The sequence below is a fragment of the Urocampus carinirostris genome, chromosome 7 (assembly GCF_059441175.1).
Source record: "Urocampus carinirostris isolate Australia breed hairy pipefish chromosome 7, RoL_Ucar_1.0, whole genome shotgun sequence".
In the NCBI taxonomy this organism is placed as follows: Eukaryota; Metazoa; Chordata; class Actinopteri; order Syngnathiformes; family Syngnathidae; genus Urocampus; species Urocampus carinirostris.
Genome location: NC_142355.1, coordinates 6,221,980 through 6,246,072, shown reverse-complemented (window position 1 = coordinate 6,246,072; position 24,093 = coordinate 6,221,980). Strand labels below are relative to the sequence as shown.

Below are 24,093 nucleotides of genomic sequence, written 5' to 3'. Positions count from 1 at the left end.
TATGTTTGTTGATTTTGGGACACGGGCTCTGGCATTATTCTCTTTTCATCATTTTTATCAAATCATCGAAAAATAAATGTGCTGAAGACTAAGCTTTTGTCTGGGGCACGGGTTTAGCAATTTAGTAAATTTGTCTCATGATATATGGTGTGGCTCTTTCCCAAAATAAAATTAATATATTTTGCTTTTATGGCTCTTTGAGTCAAAAAGGTTCCCGACCCCTGCCTTATACTCTGTAGGTATTGACCACATTCATAGATCACTCCAAAATGTGGCATGCAGTAATTATAACAAATTAACGTTTGTGTCAATTTGCCATTGCTACGTCAAGCTGAAAAAGGAGCTGGAGTCGTGCGAGAAGGAGAGCGGCGAGCTTCAAGAATACGCCAACTGCGTCCTGCAGCAGATCGCCGACTGCTGCCCTGACATTTTGGAGCAGGTTGTCAACACGCTGGAGGAGTCGTGCTGATCCATGGAACCGACACCATTTGGTCCTTGAGGTCACAATATCTCTATACAATCCAACCCTAAAGTGCTTTCCTGTCCCATCGTGACAGCGGTTTATATATTAAAACCAACTGTGTCGAGACGCAGGTGAAAGAAACAGCACAGCATTATAAACATTATGAAAATACGGTGGAACCTCTAAGGCAGCGGTGTCAAAGTCAAATGGGTTAGATGAGAAAATCGTCACCATTCGATCAGTCCAGCTCTTAGCCTGTAGTTCAATTTTTAAAGTGGCGCATACAGTCTGGTGCAGTGTTTCAACTGGTGGGTTGGGACCTAAAAGTGCATCTCAGACGCGTTTTCAGTGGTTCGCTTAGTCAAGTCAAGTCAAATTTGCACAGGATTACAATGACACAATGACCTGATCTTAAACCAACATGCAGGCAAGGAACAACTCAAAACCTCAGCGTGAGGAAAAAGAGAAACCTTGAGAAGGGACCTCACAAGTGGTAATCCCCCATTCAAGATGACCAGGGTGAATTACATTTAGCATTACAGTACACAAACATAGTAAACACTAGGTAACATGTTGAAAATTTGTCCGGAAAGTGCATGAGAGCAGCAACGCCCCCAGCCTGTAAACTAGTCCAGAAAGTCTGTGACGGCCACAACGCAGCTTCCCATCTCTGCCAGCTGGTCCATGCAGACGTTCACATGCTTCAGGTCAAACGCCGGTCCGCTGACTCATCTCAAATCGTCCTTCTCCTTCGTATCACCACCGGGCAGGCGGTCGGAAAAAGACAGGACAATACGGAATATGAGGTGGGCATCAATCATAAGCTTTGGAATAGAATTGTCTTAAGCCTCGATTTAAAAACTTCCATTGAGGTTGCAGATCTTATCTCCGGAGGCAGGGCATTCCATAGCACCGGGGCCCGGATGGAGAACGCTCTCAAGCCTGCTTGGCAAAATAGTGTTGAGAAATAAATAACTGAGGGTCATTTAACTCTTTAACAGTCGATGCTGATAAATCTCTGCAAATGGGAGTTGACACCCCCCAGTTCGCTTTACAGAAAAAGACTGATAAAGTCTGTTGACACATCTTGAGCAAGGCTTAACACAGATACAGCAGCTTGTCATGGTAGGATGATGGGTCCTGAAGTCATACCAGTTGAGGACCACTGGTCTATTGACCCTAGTTGAACCTACTGATAAGCTAGCGAATATATATTCCAATATGACGGTGGCAGGCTGTGCATTTTACTTCGAGGCCTTCAGCTCCAGTCTGAATTAGTGATGGGTCTTTCGTGAACGAACCAGCTCTATGATCTGGTTCCTGGAAGTAAAAATTCCCGTTTTATTTGTGAGGAGTAGTGTGGAGGTAGAGGTGATTTGGGCCGATCCTGGCCCCCGCCGCTGTGGGTCTGAAGGCAATGTGGTCCGCTCGGGGAACAGGCAATGTGGAAATTGGGGATGCGCGAAGGGTCCCGTGTGACAGGTAAAGCCTGTATTTTGTAACCAAAGTTAAACAAGACTATAAAAAAACAGACAAAGAAGAAGAACAATGACAGGTGGAGAATAATTTTTAAAAAGTCAGCAAGAAAGAACCTCAGCCTGAAGTGACGGCCTATTTGGAATTATGAAATAAGTATTAATGGACACAATATAATTAAAATCACATAAAAAAATAAACACCGTGAGACTTTTTTAAAAGGAATTTTTTAAAAATTAGAAAAAAAAAACTGAAAAAGGAGAAAAAGTTTGTGTTGCATTCAAATAATTTCCAATTATATCAAGTGAATCTTGTGGCCAACATTGTACTTCCACTAAAAAATGTGATTAAATACAGTTTAACTAAATAAACCCCCAAAAATGTTAATATCATGCGACAAAATATATCAGGGAAAAAAAAGAATTGCGAAAGAATTGTAAGAACAAACGACGTTTGTAGGCCGTACAACCTTTGCAACAGTACATGAGTCAATTCATTCAAAAGAGAAAAATCATTTTGCATTGCCGGAAACTCGGCAAAATGTAACTTGATGTCAAGTTTTGGACATGTTTGATAATGAATTATCTTGCCACACTTGGGATTATGGTTGCTCACTGTTGTTTCAAGCGTTGCTCACCGACTTTGTGTGAACGCTCAGACCCGTGGAAAATTACAGGGAACATTGCCTGGAATCCTCCAAAACGTAGCTGTGTCCTTCAGAGGTTCCACTGTATGGGTTATCAAACCTGAGCACAGAATCAGAACGTCTATTGCAGGCCTTCATCTCAGTCAGTAGGGGGCATAAAGCACAATTTGACATGTTTATGACCCCTGGGAAAAAAGGGCTTCACTGATCTTTTTTCACTTTGGGCAGGAGAGCACTCAGTCTGAATTGCATCCTCTATGGACTCACAAGTAACTGCGGAATTTGAGATTAAACCTTTTGGAACTTTTCTGCCTCGGAAGTCAGGGAGGCTAATTGAAGTCCTTTTTTTATTGACATTTCAATCAGGGCAAATTTCTTTCATATTGAGTTTTGAGCTCAGCGCCAGAAATATTACAACTTGTAATTCCTTTTAAGGCATTTAGTCGTTTTTTATAATAAGTCTCCTTTATTGTAAGTATGAAAAAAAAATAAGACTGAGGCAATGAAAGCGTTGGGTTTATTATTCAAATCTCTTATTCGTTTGATGATTTTGCACATGGCGCTCACTTTTTACGAGCAATGCAATGTTTCTTTGGAGAACGTTTTAGTGGCCTTGGACTATGTTTGGGAGATTTGGGGGCATATAGGGAGAGAAGTAAACCTAGCCCTGGGTATTTTTTCCCTTTTATTCAACGGGTGCTAACAAACTATGATTTGTTTAATTTCTTAATTCAATGAAATTAAAGGGCCCAAAATGTCAAGTTGGCCAAGTACAACCCCCCAAAAAATAGAGTGCTCGCAAAAGTACTGCCACCCAAGAACTTTTTGCTATATTGACATATTTCAGGCTTCTAACTTATAGATAAAAATCCTCAAAATATTTTCTAAGAATCAACAACATGTTAGACACAATCGTGAAAAGAAACAAAATGTATTCAATATTATTATTGTGCTAAAAATATTGCACATCTTTCCAAATATTCTCTATATGATTGAATTTTGGACTTTGGTTGGCCATTCCAACACCTTTATATGGTTGGTTTTCAACCATTCTATTGTAGATTTTGTGTTATGGTTAGGAAGGTGAACCTGTGCCCCATTCTCAGGTTTCTAAGCAGTCTCTACCAGATTTTCCGCCAGTATCACTTTGTAATTGACTCAATCTATCTTACCACTAACTCTTACAATCTTCCCAGTCCCTGCTGAAGAAAAGCAACCCCAGAGCATGATGCCACCACCACCAAGTTTGACAGTGGGGATGGTGTTCATTTTTGCTCTCATCTGACATGAGCACCTTGTTTCACATGTTATTTGTATCTCCCATGTAGCATCATGCAAAGGCCAAACAGGTCTTTATATGGTATTTTTACAGATAGGGCTTTCTTCTTGCCACTCTTCCATATGACGATTACGACTTATAGTCGTTTATGCACAGATTGTCCCACCTTAGCTGTGTATGCCTGCAGGTTAGGGTTAGGTTGGGTCTCTTGGTTGTTTTCCTGATTAGTTTTCTCCTTTCTTAGGCTGAAGTTTTAGAGATACGGCCAGGTCTTGGTAGGTTTGCAGTGGTTTTATGCTCTCTCCATTTGTGTATTATGCCCGCGCAGTGCGCCGGGAGATTTGTAAATGTTGTGAAATCTCTTTTTACCCCAATCCCGCTTTGACTTTTTCCACAACACTATCACGGACCTGCCTGATGGGTTCTTAGGTCTTCACAATGCTGTCTGTTCTCCATTGTCTCCTTTCACGGACCCCTGAGCCCATCAATGAGCAGGTGCATTTAAACGAAGACTTAAGGACACACAGTGTCACTCTGTCATTGGATCTTTCAGGAGTTATCAGGAAACTTCTGGAGTCAGTTAGCTAAGCTCAAAGAAGAGGGGGCCAATATTTTTCCAACACTTAACTTTCAGTTTTTTCGTCGTAAAAATAAGATTTAATGTTGAAATAATTTGGTTTCACTTCACAATTGTGTCTCACGTGATTCTGAAATGTGGCAATATGACAAAATAAGATGTAGGCGGGCAAATTACTTTTGCTCGGCACTGTAGGCAGCGCCTGAAGAATAATTTTCAGTGTCCTGTTTTCGATCTTGGATTTTAAAATACTTTTGTAAATAAAATGAGATTTAACACGTGCTGTGACAAAATGAAACAAGCGGGCCATGTCGTTTGTTCTTTTCTTAAAACGGAAAGGAAAAAAAAGAACGACAATAACATACCATTGTTTACTTTTGTGGGTGTGCGTGTAAGCACCACTGGCCCAAGTCATGAGAATCTTCTATTGAAATATACATTTGAATGCGTAGATATTTATAAATGTTAATCGTATCGGCTGTACAGTGGACGTTTGTACAGAGAGGTGGACTATGTCACATGTGAAAAGAAAAAGAAATATTTCCGAACTACGTACCGGTAATTGTGTGACGGGGAGATCATTTCACCCCATTCTTTAAAAAAACAATTCTCGCTGTTGTTTGTCATTTATATTCATGTAAGCCTGATATTGTAACTGGAAGCTGTTTTCCGGTGCAGTGGGACCGCCAAAGTTCAGCCAAAACTCGCCGATTTCTTTCTTACCGGGACGAGCACTATGGTAATTATTTTTGAATCATCTACGAAATTTCATTTTTCACTTTTACATAGTAAGTAATGTAATGTTTATTGAAAGTATTGTTAGATACATTAATCAAAACATGACACAAAACTAATGCGGAGAGTGAGCATGGCCAAATTTGGTCACCTTACGCCTCCTCCCCTAAGAAAATTCGAAAAATCTATCTCTGCAAACCTAACACGGTCAGGCAAAAAATTCCAAATTTTTGGTTTCCTGAAAGAAATAAAGTTTCTCTGCAAGTTGCTGGTAGGTCTAGGCACCTGTAACTTATATCTGTGACCACGTAAACCATCAACACGACAGAACTCAAAAAATTGATCAAAGGGTACGTGGTCCTAGTACTGAGCCCTGGGGTACCCCACTACAAACTTCCAACCACGCTGAAAGAACATCGTCAATTTTTACGCATTGTTTACGATTTGACAAGTATGCAGTTATCCATTTAATCAGTTTTCCACTAATACCATAGCATTTCAGTTTTTGTAAAATCTTGACATGAGACACTTTATCAAAAGCCTTGCAAAAGTCTAGTAAACAACATGACCAGCCATATTGCGAACGAAAAACATACTGGTAATATTATTCAAATGAGCTATCAAGTTAGTCATGGTAGAATGTCCGGACCTAGTTTTTAAGGATACCTAAATCTACACACCTCACCTTTAAATGTAGAAAAAAAGTAGCGGCCTGTGGCCCGAATTTTAGGATGTGTGAAAGTGAAAAATGACGACGAGCGGTAATTTTTTGGATTAAACTACTATTATTCAAAATGCAGTATGACCAAATGCATTTTTTTTTAAAGTTCAAAACGTCTGGCCTTGATAAAACTCGATAGTTCTCTTCTTGATTCATTTTCTTTTTTTTTCTCTTTTTTTTTTAATCTTTTCTTAGCTTTCTACGCAAGTAGTGAGTTTATATAAGTATAATCAGGTTAAGACCATTTCTAGGTTAGGATGCAAATAATTATTGGCATGGTTGCTTGTACACTCATCAGCATCACTACGTTGTAAAAACTGTCTGTGACAAAAAGTGGAATAATTACAGGAATAAAAATGAAATATAAGTCTTGCAAATTCCTTATGGGAATACTTTGTACATGCTTCATTATGGAAGGTGAACGTATACGTGGTGTGTGAGTGTGTGTGTGTGAAGGGGGGTGAATTTGCCTTACTGTCTCATCTCTAAAACACGTCATTGAAAATCTGTGTAAGATTATTTTTCTTATTATTTAAAGGAATTGCTTTGGGCATTTGTACAATAAATGGATCTGCCTTGGACCCGGCTCTTCTTTTTTTCCCCTTTTTTCAATGTTTTCTTGTTCTTTTTCTTTTTTGTTCTTTATTGCTGGGTAAATAATGTCACTCTGAGTCTATTTAGCTTGAGTTTTTCCTTGTGCTCTTCAGCACTCGTATTTCATTTGCACAATACCATAAAGCAGGGGTGTCAAACTCATTTGAACTCGGGGGCCACACGATACAACAAACATTCTCTTGGGGGCCGGACTAGTAGATTAAAGAGAAAGAAAAAGAGATAAAGGAATAAGAGAAAGAGGGAAGGAAAAGGAGAGAGGGAAGTACAAGGAAAGGGAGAGCGTGAGAAAGAAAAGAGATAAAAAGAGAAGTTGTGAGAGAGGGGGGAAGAAAGAGAGAGGAAGAAAGAAATCTAAAGAGAAATAGAAAGACAGAAGGAGAGAAAAGAGAAAAGAAAGTGCGAAGGTTAGGAAGAGAAAAGGAAAAAAAAGTTAGAGCAAAATGAGTTAAAAAGACACAGAGAGAGAAAGAGACAAAGAGCAACAAAGGAAAAGAAAAAGATGGACAGAGAGTGAAGAGAGAGTGGGTGAAAGGGGGTGGGAGAGAGAGAGAGAGAGATTCAAGTACAGTGTCTTTGTGAGAGGCACCTGGCTTTGGCAACATCAAGTGGACATATTTCAACCTGCAGCTCGTTTTTCTCTCGCGCTTCTCTGAGTGTTGTCTCGCGGGCCCGATTCAATCCCTTAGCGGGCCTGATCTGGCCCGCGGGCCGCCTTTTTGACACCCGTGCCATAAAGTGACATCTAGTGGTCAAATTTTACACACTGTGCCTTTAATGCAAACCACATCTGTGTTCTAAGCATGCAAAACATTTAAATGATGGGTTGACAAACTATGTTATTCATTAATTCAAAAAAAAGAATGTGCTGTCCTCAATTTACCCCTGAACCAATTCACCATGCTATACAAACTCAACACTATTGTTTAGCGGTGGAGCGAGCACTTGGTTTGAATTTTTTGAAATACCTTGAATTCCGGACTACAGAGCGCACCTGATTATAAGCCGCACCCAACACATTTTAAGAGGAAAACCGATTTTGTACATACACAAGCCGCACCTGTATATAAGCCGCATGCTCCCACATTTAAAAATGTAACACAAAATTAACCCAAACCCGACTTCAAGTCCCGCGATTGAAACTAAATGTCCTTCATTAAAGTCCACAGTCCAAAAATCACAGCCGGCAAAATGAACGAAAAATGATACCGGTACTTAAGGTTTGATGCAGACCTGCAGAGTCCGGGTCCCGTTGAAAGTAGTCCAAGGAAAAAAGTGTATATTTCCAAAGGTAAGGGTGGGAAAAATATATCAGATGAACACATTGACTCACACAACTCCTTTTTCTTTAACCAACTTTTTACCCCCTCTTCTTTCCTTGTCTGTCCCTCACCTTTAGCGGTCCCCACTTAAACTAGGCACCCCGCGTTTGTTCCGCCCACCTTTTTCATTCCCCTGTGCAAAACATATCAGAATAAGTGTCTAAAATAAATACATTACAAAAATATACAGTTGCAAATACATATTATACATGGGTTACACATATTTACAAAGAAAGATGGTACACCGAGAGAGTTTTCAAAGCTTTAATAATAATAACATAACTTTCATCCCAAACCGTGCCTGTGACAGGGCAGTTACCGGTAGCAACACTCGAGCGCCGCTGGCGGCCGTTAGAAAAATGACATAAATTGGCCGCATCACTGAATAAGCCGCAGGGTTGAAAGTTAGGGAAAAAAGTAGCGGCTTATAGTCCGGAATTTACAGTAAATTATAACTTGATAAAAATGACGTATTCATAAATTCATTGCAGGCTGAGTTAATTAGTCCAAGCCTGCACCAGACAATGCTGCCAAAAGCTAAAGGGAAAAATGAGCCGTGACCTGCAGTTTCAAATATGTCCACTGGATGTCGCCAAAGCTAACCACCACTCGCCAAATCATTTGTCCACAGTAGTTGTATTTGGTAACAACCATTTATCAACCAGAGAACATTTGAATTAACAAATTTCCCAAAGTCAGGTAAATATTTCATTTTAAAAAATGTAATCAATGAAAAGCCAAAAGCACTTTTAAAGCATTAAATATTTTCCATTTAAATTGGTCTTTGTGTGGTATTTGTTGTCCCTGCAGTTTCCCCGAGTTGGATAAACAGTAGTGAAAATGCATTAAATTGTGTTTTTTCTTTTTTAACAAAATTACAGTTGGCAGACATTAAAAAAGAAGACATTTTAGTGAAGGAAAAAAAAGGGAAAAAACCCTCAATAATTGTATAATCAAATTGTATAGCCCAGAATCACAATTTACTGAAAATCCCCACGCTACACCTAAGGCACTTTATATATAATATATACAGGGTTGGGTAGGGTTACTTTAACTTGATGACTTTCAATGACTTTTGGATGACTCCAATACCAAATATGCTAATAAAAGACAAAAGAAACTAAATATGAATACAATGATGACTCACAACACGTGGTAAGCTTTCTCTCCTGGCTTTGATCTCCGGCAACATTATTTTTTGCCGTTCCATGTATTCCGTTACTCCCCGAGCCTGCACAAAATGTAGTCATTTTATTCATATTTAGTTTCTTTTGTCTTTTATTAGCATATTTGGTATTGGAGTAATCCAAAAGTCATTGAAAGTAATCAAGTTAAAAGCAACCCTACCCAACCCTGGTGATGGGTGACCCAACCCTCTGTCAATTGTAATAAAAAGTTAAAAAATAAAAAAAAATACGGTACCGTAAAACCTCGTGTATAAGGCGCACCCAAACTTTTAGGTCTCTTTAGGTCTAAAAAATGTGCATTATACACGATTAAATACGGTAAGTGTCTCAGGAGCAGTGTTCCCTCTAAGGTGCGCAATTGCGCACTGCTCGCGCATTCTCAGCGCACAAGAAAATCTAGCCAGCGCACAAAAACGAGGGCTCAAAATTACTAAGAAGCGACTTAAGTCAAAGTTACAGTGCAGGAAGGTAAAAATACACGGGTTCCCCTGACCTTGTGTCCCAAATGCGGTATTTTGAAGTCGAGTCCAAGTAGAACGAAGTTGAGTAAAGTTAGTAGAGTTGGTCGAGAACTGGCTTCTTCGGCTCGGCTCACTAAAAGGAACCGGCTCTTTCGGGTCCTAAATGGCTCTTCAGGTTGTTTTTGCTTCTTTAATCCCAACATAGCCAGATATTATGTAAAATTGTGCACAAAGGGACTTAAAGGAAGGGGGGAATATAACAAAAAAGAAAAAAGTAGTGAAAAGCTGAGAAAAAAAAGAAACAAAAGGAAGAGAAAAAACAAGGAACATTTTGGAAAAATACAGAAAAAAGAAAAGAAAGAAATGTTGGAAAAAAGTAAATAGAGAACAACAGCTCGGATAAAATAAACACAGTGAGACTTTTTTAAAGGAATTTTTAAAAAAGTAGAAAAAAACACGGAAAAAAGATGACAAAGTTTGTGTTGCATTCAAATAATTTCCAATTATATCAAGTGACTCTTGTTGCCAACATTGTACTTCTACTAAAAAAATGTGATTAAGTACAGTTCTGTATCTTACAACCGACTCAATAAGCCCCCAAAAATGTTAATATTATGCGACAAAATATATCAGGAAAAAAAAAGGAATGGAAATCTACGTTTGTAGGCCGTACAACCTTTGCAATAGTACATGAGTCAATTCATTCAAAAGTGAAAAAAATGTTTGCATTGCCGGAAACTCAGCAAAATGTAACCTGATGTCAAGTTTTGGACATGTTTGATAATGACTTAGTTGCCACACTTGGGATTGCTGTTGCTCACTGTTGTTTCAAGCGTTGCTCACCGACTTTGTGTGAACGCTCAGACCCGTGGAAAAATACAGGGAACTTTGCTCAGGAGTAGCAAGGAGCAAAGTTAAAAATTGCAGCTTAAAATGAAGGAATCAAAACCTTAGGTTGACAGCCAAGCAAATGCATGAGTGCAGCTCTGAGGTTTCTATCTCTGTGCCCGTAGATGAGAGAAATCAGACACCTGGGAAATAAAAAAAGACATATAAACAAAAAGCCCTGCATTCGTGGAAATACATCACCGCTCAATTGAGATGATAACGTGACCATGATGCTCTGGTAGAGCACCGCCACCAGGCTAAATCCCAACTGCACCATATGTAGCAACAACGTTATACGGGCTTTCTGCGCCGAGTCTTTGGCCGTGGCCGCCGATCTGGCCGACGGGACCAGGGCCCAAAAACTAAACGTGATCATCAAGCACGACAAAGTGAACACGGAATACGTGACGACTTCATAGTACAACTCAGAAACCGGAAAAAGGAGAATGAGTGAGATGGTGCAGAAGCGTGTCATCGCCAAAGTCTCCAACAGCTCAGAAGGATACATCAGCAGTAAAAATCCCTGAATAAGAACATTTAGAAACCCGCAGATCCACACGACGAGCATGGTCTGCACCGTGTTCCTGAAGGTGACGATAGAGGCGTATCTCATAGGATGACACACGGCCACGTATCTTTCCAGAGACATCGCCGCCAAGGTTACTGGCGAGGTCAAACTAAAAAGACGAGCCAGAAGGGTAGCCAAACCGCACACGGGGAAGGGCAGGGTGGTGTGGCTGCTGGACATCACGTACATGAATTGGCTGAGGACCAACTGCAGCGTGTCTGTCAGCAGCAGGTTGAAGAGCAGGACGTAACGGGACGTCTCCTTGAAAACTTGTTTGCTTCTCAAAGTCACCAACATGACCAAGTTGATGACCAGGAACAGGAAGCAGCTGGAGCAGGTGAAGGTGGCGCCCACCACTCGCTCCACGATTCCCAACTGGGCTGTTGCGTTGGCCAGTTTCTACGTAGAAAACAAAATGACATCCAACCAGGGTTGGGTAGGGTTACTTTAACTGGATTACTTTCAATTACTTTTGGATTACTCCAATACTAAATATGCTCATAAAAGAGAAAAGAAACTCAATATGAATAAAATGATGACTCACAACACGTGGTAAGCTTTCTCTCCTGGCTTTATCTCCGGCAAAACTAACATAAAATGGGACAGAAACAAAATGAAAATCAATCCAAACAGCTTGCCAACATCATGTATCCCGTTACTCCCCAAGCCTGCACAAAATGTAGTCATTTTATTCATATTTAGTTTCTTTTGCCTTTTATTAGCATATTTGGTATTGGAGTAATCCAAAAGTCATTGAAAGTAATCCAGTTAAAGTAACTCTACCCAACCCTGAATTTAGCATTTGTAGAAAGATCTGAAAAATGCCGTGTACAAACAATCACCATGAAACTTTCAGAAAATTGTAAGAAAGAATGGGCCAAAGTACACTACAAAGTATTAACTCAAAGGGGGGCAATTTTTTTGCCACGTGTACTTTTCAATTTTTTTACTGTTAGCACAAAAAGAAATGTTGAATGTTTTTTTTTTTATCTATGAGTTAGAAGCCTAAAATATGCAAAAAGGTCAAAGAGTCTTGGGGGCCAATACTTTTCCAAGACACTGTACACGTTTTCTGCTATGTCTTTTATCATGTGGCTATTTTAAAGTAGTTTTAGGGGTCTGCTTTAATGCCAGTATATATGCTAATTTGTAAGTTACTAATTACTTTCAGAGTAAAGCGCAGGGTTGGGTAGGGTTACTTTAACTTGATTACTTTCATATACTTTTGGATGACTCCAATACGAAATATGCTAATAAAAGACAAAAGAAACTAAATATGAATAAAACGATGACTCACAACACGTGGTAAGCTTTCTCTCCTGGCTTTGATCTCTTTGATCTCCAGCAAAACGAACATCAAATGCGACAGAAACAAAATGAAAATCAATCCAAACAGCTTGCCAACATCATTTTTGCCGTTCCGTGTCTTCCGTTACTCCCCAAGCCTGCAAAAAATATAGTCATTTGATTCATATTGAGTTTCTTTTGTCTTCTATTAGCATATTTGGTATTGGGGTAATCCAAAAGTCATTGAAAGTAATCAAGTTAAAGTAACCCTACCCAACCCTGCCTCCAACGAAGGAACAGAACGACGAGCATTTGGGTCACAACGCATTGGACCGCTCGCCAGCCGCCCTCTTCTCGCTTTATATGTCGACTTGCACCGTGTTGATTTGTCTGGTAACCGCGCAACCATGCCACAGCCAAGCCCCCACTACCATATTCCGGTGTCACTCCGGAGAATAAGTGATACCAGATACACAACATTCAGAACTTGTCAAGAAACTAAACCAAAAACTTTTATTCGGGTTTGATCACTGTTGGGCGCGTTATTGAAAAACTATAATTACTGTGTTTTCTGCACTGCAAAGCGCGCCGGATTATGAGATAGATAGATAGATAGATAGATCGATAGATACAGTAGATAGAGATAGATACAGTAGATATAGATATAGATAGATAGATGGGCAGCACGGCGGCGCAGCGGTTAGCGCTTGTGCGGCACAGTTCATGTCATGGGAACCTGTCGTGGGTTCAAATCCAGCTCCAGACTTCCTGTGCGGAGTTTGTATGTTCTCCCCGTGCTTGCGTGGGTTTCCTCCGGGCACTCGGGTTTCCTCCCACGTTCCAAAAACATGCATTTCAGGTGAATGGGCCGGTCCAAATTGTCCCTAGGTGTGAATGAGCGAATGAGTTGTCTGTCCCTGTGTGCCCTACGATTGGCTGGCAACCAGTTCAGGGTGTCCCCTGCCCACTGCCCGGAGATGGCTGGGATGGGCTCCAGCCCCCCGCGACCCTAATGAGGATAAGCGGTACGGCTGATGAGATGAGATGAGATGAGATGAGATGAGATAGATAGAGATAGATACAGTAGATAGAGAGATAGATACAGTAGATAGATAGAGATAGATAGATACAGTAGATAGATAGATAGAGATAGATAGATAGATACAGTAGATAGAGAGAGAAAGATAGAGAGAGAGAGATAGATACAGTAGATATAGAGAGATAGATAGATAGATAGAGATACAGTAGATAGAGAGATACAGTAGATATAGATAGATAGAGAGAGATAGATACAGTAGATAGAGATAGATAGATACAGTAGATAGAGATAGATAGAGATACAGTAGATATAGAGAGATAGATAGAGATACAGTAGATAGAGATAGATACAGTAGATAGAGATAGATAGAGATACAGTAGATAGAGAGAGATAGATACAGTAGATAGAGATAGATAGAGATACAGTAGATAGAGAGAGATAGATACAGTAGATAGGGATAGATAGAGATAGATAGATATTTAGAGATAGATAGATACAGTAGATAGGGATGGATAGAGAGAGAGAGATACAGTAGATAGGGATAGATAGATAGATACAGTAGATAGATAGATACAGTAGAAAGGGATAGATAGAGATAGATACAGTAGATAGAGAGAGATAGATAGATACAGTAGATATAGAGAAAGATAGATACAGTAGATGGGGATAGATATAGATACAGTAGATAGAGATAGATAGATAAAGTAGATAGATAGATAGATTCTTTATTCATCCCCGTAGGGAAATTCACACTTCCAGCAGTATCCTTGTGTTGAAAATAAAACAATAATAAGGTAAAAAGGAATATAATACATAAATACCCAATGTAACATGTTGATATAGAGTATTTAAATAGTGTTACATAAAATACACACTGTAATAAAAAGAGGGTAATATGCAATGTGGGGGTGTGGTTTAATGTGGGCTTTTACTCCTCCGGGTGGAGTTAAAGAGCCTCATGGCATGAGGAAGAAATTATCTCCTCAGTCTGTCCGTGGAACAAGACAGCATAAAGCGCATCACCCCAGAAGAGTATTTTTTTGAAAGATAGTTTATGTATTAGGCGCATGGAATTAAAACTACGGTAAAAGTGAGGGTCTCGTGGAAAATAAACGCATTCAATTTTTTAAAAAGTTTTTTCCATCGAACTTAAATCATTATAATCTAGTTTCACCACAAAATTAACATGTTAACCACAGGAGGGCAAGAAAGACCACTCTATATGTTTGTCAAAGGCAAAACAGTGACTGTATTATTTCATTTTAACTATCCATCCATCCATCATCTGCACCGCTTATCCTCAGTAGGGTCACGGGGTGCAGGAGCCCATGCCAGCTATCTTCGGGCAGTGGGCAGGGGACACCCTCAACTGGTCCTCTCCTAGGGACAATTTGGACCGGCCAATCCACCTGAAATGCATGTCTTTGGAATGTGGGAGGAAACCGGAGTTCCCGGAGGAAACCCACGCAAGCACGGGGAGAACATGCAAACTCCACACAGGAAGGATCGATCTCACGACCTCAGAACTGTGCCGCCGGGCTGCCCTTAATTTTAGCTATGCATTTCCGATTTAATCTGCCATACTCTTCTGCGAATAAGGCGTAATGGATTATAAACAGAGCCCAAGGCATAAGTGAACTATGCGGCTGCTTAGGGCCCCGCGACCACTAGGGGGCCCCAAAGAGCGGTTGACTTTTTTTATGCCAACTTTGTCCCCATTGTCACTTTCGTGTGTCTAAAACAACAAAAACTACTACAGAAATACAACAAAAATACTACATAATCACAACAAAACTAAAATATCAAATATAGTGCTTATAAACAGGGACCTCGTGTATTAATTTGCTTTCATTCTGAAAAAAAAACTTTAGAATTACTACAGAAACACTACTAAAGCAAAATACTACTACAGAAACATTAGCCTAGAATTACAAAAGAAAAAACTACAGTAATATTACAAAAATACTAAATTACTATGACAAAAATAAAACTATGGGAATACTACAAACAATTACAAAAATATTGCTAAAATACTGGTTTGGAAATACATCAAAAATATGTCTGCAGAATTACTACGAAAATAGTACTTCATAATGCAATAATACAAAACACGACCAGAAAAATATTATATATAACAGAAATACAGAAAAAATACAACTACAGATTTACTATAAATAATAGAGTAGGGAAATACGACAAAAATACTACCCAAAGAAATACTATGGTGATGTTTTACTACAGAAATACTACAGATATACATAACATTTTCTACTACGGAAATGCTACAAAATACAACAGAAACCGCTCAAAAATACAAAAAAATAATAATAGAGTATTACTTAAAAAAACAAAATCATGAAAGTGTTGTAACACTACAAAAATACTACAAACATACCATTAAACATCTACCACAAAAATACTACAGAAATACTAAGATTTTACTACTATGGAAAATCTACCAAAAAACTACTGCAGAAATAGTACAGAAATAGAACTAGAGTAATACTACAAAAATAACTACTGAACTTCAACAAAAATCAGACAGCAAAAATACTAAAAATATAGTCCAGAAATACAGCAATTAGTGGCCCCGCCAAGACTCTTTGACCTTTTCGCATATTTCAGGCTTCTAACTCATAGATTGAAAAAACATTCAACATTTCTTTTTGTGCTAACAGTAAAAATATTGAAAAGTACACGTTGCAAAATTATTGCCACCCTTTGAGTTAATACTTTGTAGTGTACTTTGGCCCATTCTTTCTTACAAAACAGCTCAAGTTTCTGAAAGTTTCATGGTGATTGTTTGTACACGGCATTTTTCAGATCTTTCTACAAATGCTCTATTCAGGGTTGGGTAGGGTTACTTTAATTTGATTACTTTCAATTACTTTTGGATTACTCCAATACCAAATATGCTAATAAAAGACAAAAGAAACTGAATATGAATAAAAGGACTAAATTTTGTGCAGGCTTGGGGAGTAACAGAATACTTGGAACGGCAAAAATGATGTTGGCAAGCTGTTTGGATTTATTTTCATTTGGTTTCTGTCGCATTTTATGTTAGTTTTGCCGGAGATCAAAGCCAGAAGAGAAAGCTTACCACGTGTTGGGAGTCATCATCTTATTTACTCTGAAAGTAATTAGCAACTTACAAATTAGCATATATACTGGCATTAAAGCAGACCCCTAAAACTGCTTTAAAATAGCCACATAATCAAAGACATAGAAGAAAACGTGTACAGTGTCTTGGAATAGCATTGCCCCCCAAGACTCTTTGACCTTTCCGCATATTTCAGGCTTCTAACTCATAGATTTTAAAAAAACATTCGAAATTTATTTTTGTGCTAACAGTAGAAAAATTGAAAAGTACACGTTGCAAAAATATTGCCCCCCTTTGAGTTAATACTTTGTAGTGTACTTTGGCCCATTCTTTCTTACAAAACAGCTCAAGTTTCTGAAAGTTTCATGGTGATTGTTTGTACACGGCATTTTTCAGATCTTTCTACAAGTGCTAAATTCAGGGTTGGGTAGGGTTACTTTAACTTGATTACTTTTAGATTACTCCAATACCAAATATGCTAATAAAAGACAAAAGAAACTAAATATGAATAAAATGACAAAATTTTCTGCAGACTTGGGGAGTAATGGAACACATAGAACGGCAAAAATGATGCTGGCAAGCTGTTTGTATTTATTTTCATTTTGTTTTGTTTTGTTTCTGTCGCATTTGGAGTTAGTTTTGCCGGCGATCAAAGCCAGGAGGGAAAGCTTATCACGTGTTGTGAGTCATCATTTTATTTACTCTGAAAGTAATTAGCAACTTACAAATTAGCATATATACTGGCATTAAAGCAGACCCCTAAAACTGCTTTAAAATAGCCACATAATCAAAGACACAGAAGAAAACGTGTACAGTGTCTTGGAAAAGTATTGCCCCCCAAGACTCTTTGACCTTTTCGCATATTTCAGGCTTCTAACTCATAGATTTTAAAAAAACATTCGAAATTTATTTTTGTGCTAACAGTAAAAAAATTGCCCCCCTTTGAGTTAATACTTTGTAATGTACTTTGGCCCATTCTTTCTTACAAAACAGCTCAAGTTTCTGAAAGTTTCATGGTGATTGTTTGTACACGGCATTTTTCAGATCTTTCTACAAATGCTCTATTGGATTGAGGAATAGATTTTTGCTTGGTTATTCTAAATTCTTTATATTGTTAGTTGTTAGCAATGCGTGAGGAAGAAATACCCCGAGCTTCGGGAGGAAAAGTAAACTCCCATCCAACTTTCTGGTAAACACATAATCAACTTGTTTTGGACACCTGTAACCGAGCTCCCAAAAGGCTCTTTCAGGGGCATTAATAATTCAAAATGTTTTTGAAAAATGTTGACATGATTAATGAGTCCTGGGGGTGCTTTGTGTGTTTGTATCGTTCGACACTTGTAGAAAACAAGTGTCAGTCACATGATCTCTACGGAACTTTGCTTAACTTTAATTTATTTCTCAGTACGGAGGGCCGAATCAATCATTTGACTAAAAGCCGAGAACGCGACGATTGTTGAAGAAGGAAGAGGCTGCTAATGCTAGTGGCTAATCCTACACCACAGGTGTCAAACAGGCGGCCCGCGGGCCAGGTCAGGCCCGCTAAGGGATTGAATCCGGCCCGCGAGACAACACTCGGAGAAGCGCAAGAGAAAAACAAGCTGCGGGTTGAAATATGTCCACTTGATGTTGCCAAAGCCAGGGGCCTCTCACAAAGACACTGTACTGTACTTGAATTTCTCTCTCTCTCTCTCTCTGTGTCTCTCTTTTTCTCTTCCTTTGTTGCTCTTTGTCTATTTCTCTGTCTGTGTCTTTTTAAATTATTTTGCTCTAACTTCCTTTTTTCCTTTTCTCTTTTTCTCTTCCTAACCTTCGCACTTTCTTTTCTCTTCTTTCTCTCTCTCTCTCTCTCTCTTTCTTTTCCACCCTTTTTCTCCCACTCTCTGTCTCTGTCGCTTTCACTCTATATGTCTCTTTTTCTCTTTCTTTGTTGCTCTTTTTCCCTTTCTCTCTCTGTGTCTTTTTAACTTCTTTTGCTCTAACTTCCTTTCTTCTTTCTCTCTCCCTACCCTTTGCGCTTTCTTTTCTCTTTTCTCTCCTTCCGTCTTTCTATTTCTCTTTGGATTCATTCCTTCCTCTCCCTTTCTTTCCCCCTCTCTCATGACTTCTTTTTTTATCTCTTTTGTTTCTCACGCTCTCTCCCTCTTTCTTTGTCCCACCCTCTCTCCTTTTCCCTCCCTCTTTCTCTTATTTCTTTATCTCTTTTTCTTTCTCTTTAATCTACTAGTCCGGCCCCCGACAGAATGTTTGTTCTATCGTGTGGCCCCCCGAGTTCAAATGAGTTTGACACCCCTGTCCTTCACGATACTAAAGCTAACAGCTACCCGCTAAAGCTAAATTTGTGCTCTGTTCAGGCAGCCGACAGCCACGGATTCAAAGAAAAATAATACTTAAACTAAAACAAAAAAATGATTCCTTCACAGTGCATTCATTTTCAATTTTCCAATGTTTCCATTGAGCAACACTAGATGTGTCCGAACCAGAACAAATGGTAGACCCAAATGCGTAACGTTTCACACAAATGTTTAATGGGATATCGAGGAAACAAGCGACAGCGATCCGGTGCTCGCTGGACAGGGGGAGCAAGCAGCTCACGGGATCGTGATCGGAATGCGGAATTAGATTTGCCGGACCGAGAGATCGGCAATAAACTCTGCAAAACGGGTCGATAGCCGGAGCGGAAGATCAGAGCGTGGTCGGTGGTCAAAAACGGGTCAATAGTGAACTGAAAAGTGTACAAATACATTACAAACGGAGATTGTGAAACGCCTGAAGAAAGAGTAAATGCACCAGACTCTTACTTTGAAAATTTTACAGAACCATTACAAACTGAGGATTCTTATTCTGAAAAGTTTGTAGAACCATCACAGACCAAGGTGTCTTATTTCGAAAAGTCTCTCGAAGAATTAGTCAACCAGGACTATTGTTCTAAAAAGTCTACTGATATACAACGCAAAAAGCTCCAGAACAGATGAACAGTCCAGACTCTTACTCTGAAAGTTGTAGACAAACAGGAAATCAGGAACGGCCGAGCAGGATACGGATGAAGACGGGACCGACGGGAGCCAGAGTCAAAGTGCTTACCTTGCGTATGCAGAGGTTGGTTGACGGACTAACAATGAGCGAACGTAAAATTGAGTTTAAATAGGAGGGGAATCAATCAGGCAACTAGCAGCAGCTGGCGCCAAACGACCGGGCACAGGTGAGTGCAATGAGTAATCATGACAAGATGTCCATGATATTTGTTAGTGCTAATTGCTAATGCTAATATACTCAATGACAGCAGCTTAAATAAAGCTAGTAGCTAATATTCTGTTAGTCTCAGCAAGTTATAGCAATGACAATACAGATAAACAAACAGCTAACATCTAAAGCGAGCTATGTTCTCACGAGTTAAAATCATAATTTAAATAAGTAGATATTCGATGGGTTTAAATAACTAAAATACTTTATTTCAATTTTCCATTTTTTTAAATCGAAAAGATTGATGCTAGAAGCTATCCGTAATTACTTCAGTACCTTCAGTAGACTATAGATTCTATTTAAGCAAAAATGGGCAAAATTGGCTTCCAAAAACACATAATAGCGATTTCCTATCGTTCACTCAACTGAACTATTTCTTGAAATAGAATTTGATTGAAACACAATCTGGGAGAAGTATTGTACAATGATAAAAATAGACTATTTGTAATGTATGATACAATAATGTTTCAAGATCAAAACGTAAACGGGCTTTTACTTTGGCATATGTGCTTTACATTATTTCTATCAGTGTTCTGGTTTGCCCACGTCCCTGCGTCCTGGACGCATCATTTTGGCTGGGGACGCATAGTCTCAAATCAACGTGCGTCCCCGGGACACAACTTTTTGGACAAAAATTGTCATTATCACCCCATTACTTTTATTTTTACCACACTCCGAACTTTTCGGCAGGCAGATCCGCCATTGTTGTTTTGGTCCCGCGGTTCGAGTTTTCGTCTGCACGCCGATCTCTGTCAACGAGATCTCGGTGCTTCGAGATGACGTCATTGTTGTGGTGCTTGTCGTCGAAGGAAGGTGAAAATCAACACAAAATTGGTAATTTCGTCAGTCTCAGTAAAAAGTCGAAACATAATGCGGAAAGTGATAACGGCAATAATTCCGGCACGAATAAACGGCTGAGAAATTCTTCGGAAGATTGCGAAGGCAAGGAAAACACGTGTTCGAGTTTGAACAATTCGACGAAAGAAAATAAACAAAAGAATACTCCTAGCAAGAAAAGGACTTTTCTGCCAAAATGGACTAAATTATATTTGTGGTTACGCTATGAGGAGGATGATAATGGATTGGACCTTGAGAAGGCATTACAACTGTGGCGGGACAGCAAACCACGAAGAATATATGAACTGAAAAATCTGAAGTGATAACTGCTTTGTATTACCAAGTAACTGTGATGATTAAAACTGAATGAAAATATAGATTAATATAATGATTTCAGCAATATTATTTTGTATAATGTACAATATTGTCATGAACTGAAAAATTTTGAAGTGATAACTGATTTGTATTACCAATAAACTGTGATAATTAAAACTGAATGAATATATGGATTTATATTGTATATTTGTCGCCGATTTACAATGTCAACCTCGATAACACAAAATTTGGGGACCCATAGATCTCTGTTGGGACCCATAGATTTTTGAGCATGCGAGTCCCCGGACTCATCACTTTTCACAGCTCAAATGAACACTGTTTCTATGTACCAATGCAAAAAAAATTCTAATAAGTAATACAGTCTTGGTATACTTTTACAATGCATGAGGAAGAAATACCCCGTTTTTCTAATACGTATCGATTATTATACATAACTGCATGACGTAATGTATCCTGAACTGATTGAAATGCTCGATGATGTTTGTTTATTGTCAGGGTTACTTTAACTGGATTACTTTCAATGACTTTTGGATGACTCCAATACCAAATATGCTCATAAAAGACAAAAGAAACTAAATATGAATAAAATGATGACTCACAACACGTGGTAAGATTTCTCTCCTGGCTTTGATCTCTTTGATCTCCGGCAAAACTAACATAAAATGCGACAGAAACACAATGAAAAGAAATCCAAACAGCTTGCCAACATCATTTTTGCCATTCCATGTACCGTTACTCCCCAAGCCTGCACAAAATTTACTAATTTTATTCATATTTAGTTTATTTTGTCTTTTATTAGCATATTTGGTATTGGAGTAATCCAAAAGTCATTGAAAGTAATCAAGTTAAAGTAACCCTACTCAACCCTGATTGTTGTTTTCAGAATGATGTCAGCGTTTCAATAAATCCGTTCCCATAAGGCTCAAACGGAGCATTAATAATTCAAAATGTTTTCACTAGATCTCGTTGAATAAACCTTGTGGGTGTTATGTTTTCTCTTACGCTAGGGGAGACCGGTTGGAAAAAACAGAACAGCAAACTTTGAGCCGGTGGTTGATCAGCTTTTGGTTTTGTATGAATTAAAACACGATAAAAAAAGGTAGCAAAATCGGAGAGAATCTGTTCATTTTGTGAAAAAATTATGTAAGAGTGGATAATGGATTATAAGAAAAACATGAAGATCCGGTGAAGTAGTTGTCCTTCAATTTGCAGAGGAGGCATAATATTCAGATGTTTAAGTAGGTTCCTGGGGCCATATATACAGTGGCTGGCGAAACTTTTTGGCCCCCTTGAACTTTGTAACCTTTTGCCACATTTCAGACTTCAAACATCTCTCATCTCATCAGCTGCACCGCTTATCCTCAGTGGGGTCACGGGGGTGCTGGAGCCCATCCCAGCAATCATCGGGCAGTGGGCAGGGGACACCCTGAACTGGTTGCCAGCCAATCGCAGGGCACACCAGCTAGGGACAATTTGGACCGGCCAATCCACCTGAAAGGCATGTCTTTGGAATGTGGGAGGAAACCGGAGTGCCCGGAGGAAACCCACGCAAGCACGGGGAGAACATACAAACTCCGCACAGGATGTCTGGAGCTGGATTTGAACCCACGCAGGAGGTTCCCAAGACATGAACTGTGCCGCACATGCGCTAACCACTGCGCCGCCGTGCTGCCCGACTTCAAACGTCAAGATATAAAACTATAATTTCTTTCAGTAAGTGGGACACAATCATGAAGTGGAACACACTTTATTGGATATTTTAAACTTTTTTAACTAATAAAAAATGAAAAAGTGGGTTTGCAAAATTATTCCGGCCCATTGAGTTAATACTTTGTAGCGCCACCTTTTGCTGCGATTATGACTGGAAGTTGCTTGGGGTATGTCTATCAGTTTTGCACATTGAGAAACTGATATTTTGGCCCATTCCTCCTTGCAAAACAGCTCGAGCTCAGTGAGGTCGGATGGAAAGCATTTTCAGTTCTTTCCACAGATCCTCAATTGGATTGAGGTCTGGACTTTGACTTGGTCATTCTAACACCTTGATATGATTTTTGGTGAACCATTCTATTGAACCTTTTGCTTTATGTTTTGGATCATTGTCTTGTTGGAAGACAAATCTCCGTCCCAGTCTCGGGTCTTTTGCGGACTCCATCAGGTTTTCTTCCAGAATGGTCCTGTATTTCGCTCCATCCATCTTCCCATCCATTTTAATCATCTTACCTGTCCATGCTGAAGAAAAGCAGGCCCAAACCATGATGCTGCCACCACCATGTTTGACTGTGGGGATGGTGTGTTGAGGGTGTTGAGCTGTGCTGCTTGTAGACGTGGTCAGGATCATAAACAGGTTGTAAGTCGGAACGGGAGAGCAGACGCTGTTGGGATCAAAAGGGGTCGTAGCCGGAGACAAACGGGTACAAAAACGGGACAGGCGGGAGTCAGGGGTCGAAAAAAAAGGCTTGCCTTGAAAAACAGAGGTTTGCAGATGGACTGACAACAGGAGATTGACAGGACAGGGTTTAAATAGTGGGGAAGCCAATCAGTCAACAAGCTGCAGCTGGCGCCACACAGGCAGGGCCAATTGGGCGCCATGGCAACCGTGACAGTATCGTACATTGTATCTAAGATCAAATCGATTCTAAAACTCTCATTAAGGCCCCTCTCTAATATTTAATATAAATAGCACAACACATTCAAGTCATTAGTCTAAAAAAAAGACACTTCACAAAGATGCATTTGAAACACATCTCTCCTTTATTCATAAATATCACTACAATAAAAATATAAATCACTTTAAATTACTTTTCCTTAGCAAATACTCTGAGACTATCGTTCGAAAGCTTGTGAAAAAAAGTCCCATGGTCAGCAGTTTGTCGTTTTGCTTGGTTCTTGCATAAAAACCTTTTCAGACGTCAGTCGAAGCTGTACTACTGTAGCACAGACGACGCTACGAATAACTTCAATTTGAAGTACAAAATATTACATACAAAAAATATCGCTAGTTTAAAAATACATGACTCCAAAACATCACTGTTATAGCACTACCATAGTTTTTTTGTGCAGTTGTATAAAAGGATAATCTGTGCTGAAGTTGCAAACGTATGCGAGAATATTTAGTACTGTATCTGTAGGCACTGCTGTGTTTTTTTGCACTATGAAGCGCACAGGATTAAAAAACATAATATTTTCATACACAAGGCGCACCGGACTATAAGGCGCAAGAAATTGAGACTAAGGTGAGAGCTACCGTGACTATTTGTGTATAACCCTTGGGCTCTTTATAAGCTCATGGCATACAATAGCGCAATGAATAAATATT

At 39.3% G+C, this 24,093-nt stretch overlaps 2 protein-coding genes across 3 annotated transcripts in view; one reads left to right on the top strand and one right to left on the bottom strand.

Moving 5' to 3' along the window:
- The window catches only part of LOC148362184 (ELKS/Rab6-interacting/CAST family member 1-like), a 49,092-nt gene extending 42,614 nt beyond the window's left edge, over positions 1–6,478 (top strand). For both annotated transcript variants that reach the window (XM_088339595.1, XM_088339594.1), the window contains one exon: positions 332–6,478. In XM_088339595.1, the coding sequence (XP_088195721.1) occupies positions 332–469 (138 nt within the window). In that variant the 3' untranslated portion in view covers positions 470–6,478. The remainder of the gene's footprint in view (positions 1–331) is intronic.
- Positions 6,479–10,407: 3,929 nt separating this feature from the next.
- On the bottom strand, positions 10,408–11,232 carry LOC148362183 (odorant receptor 131-2-like). Its single transcript, XM_088340214.1, has one exon. It carries the CDS (start codon positions 11,230–11,232, stop codon positions 10,408–10,410), a length of 825 nt encoding a protein of 274 aa, XP_088196340.1.
- Between the last annotated feature and the right edge of the window lie 12,861 nt (positions 11,233–24,093).

What these genes read in the sequence shown, in the direction of transcription:
- LOC148362183 (XM_088340214.1), bottom strand. Translation starts at nt 11,232, where the DNA reads ATGTTGGTGACTTTGAGAAGCAAACAAGTTTTCAAGGAGACGTCCCGT.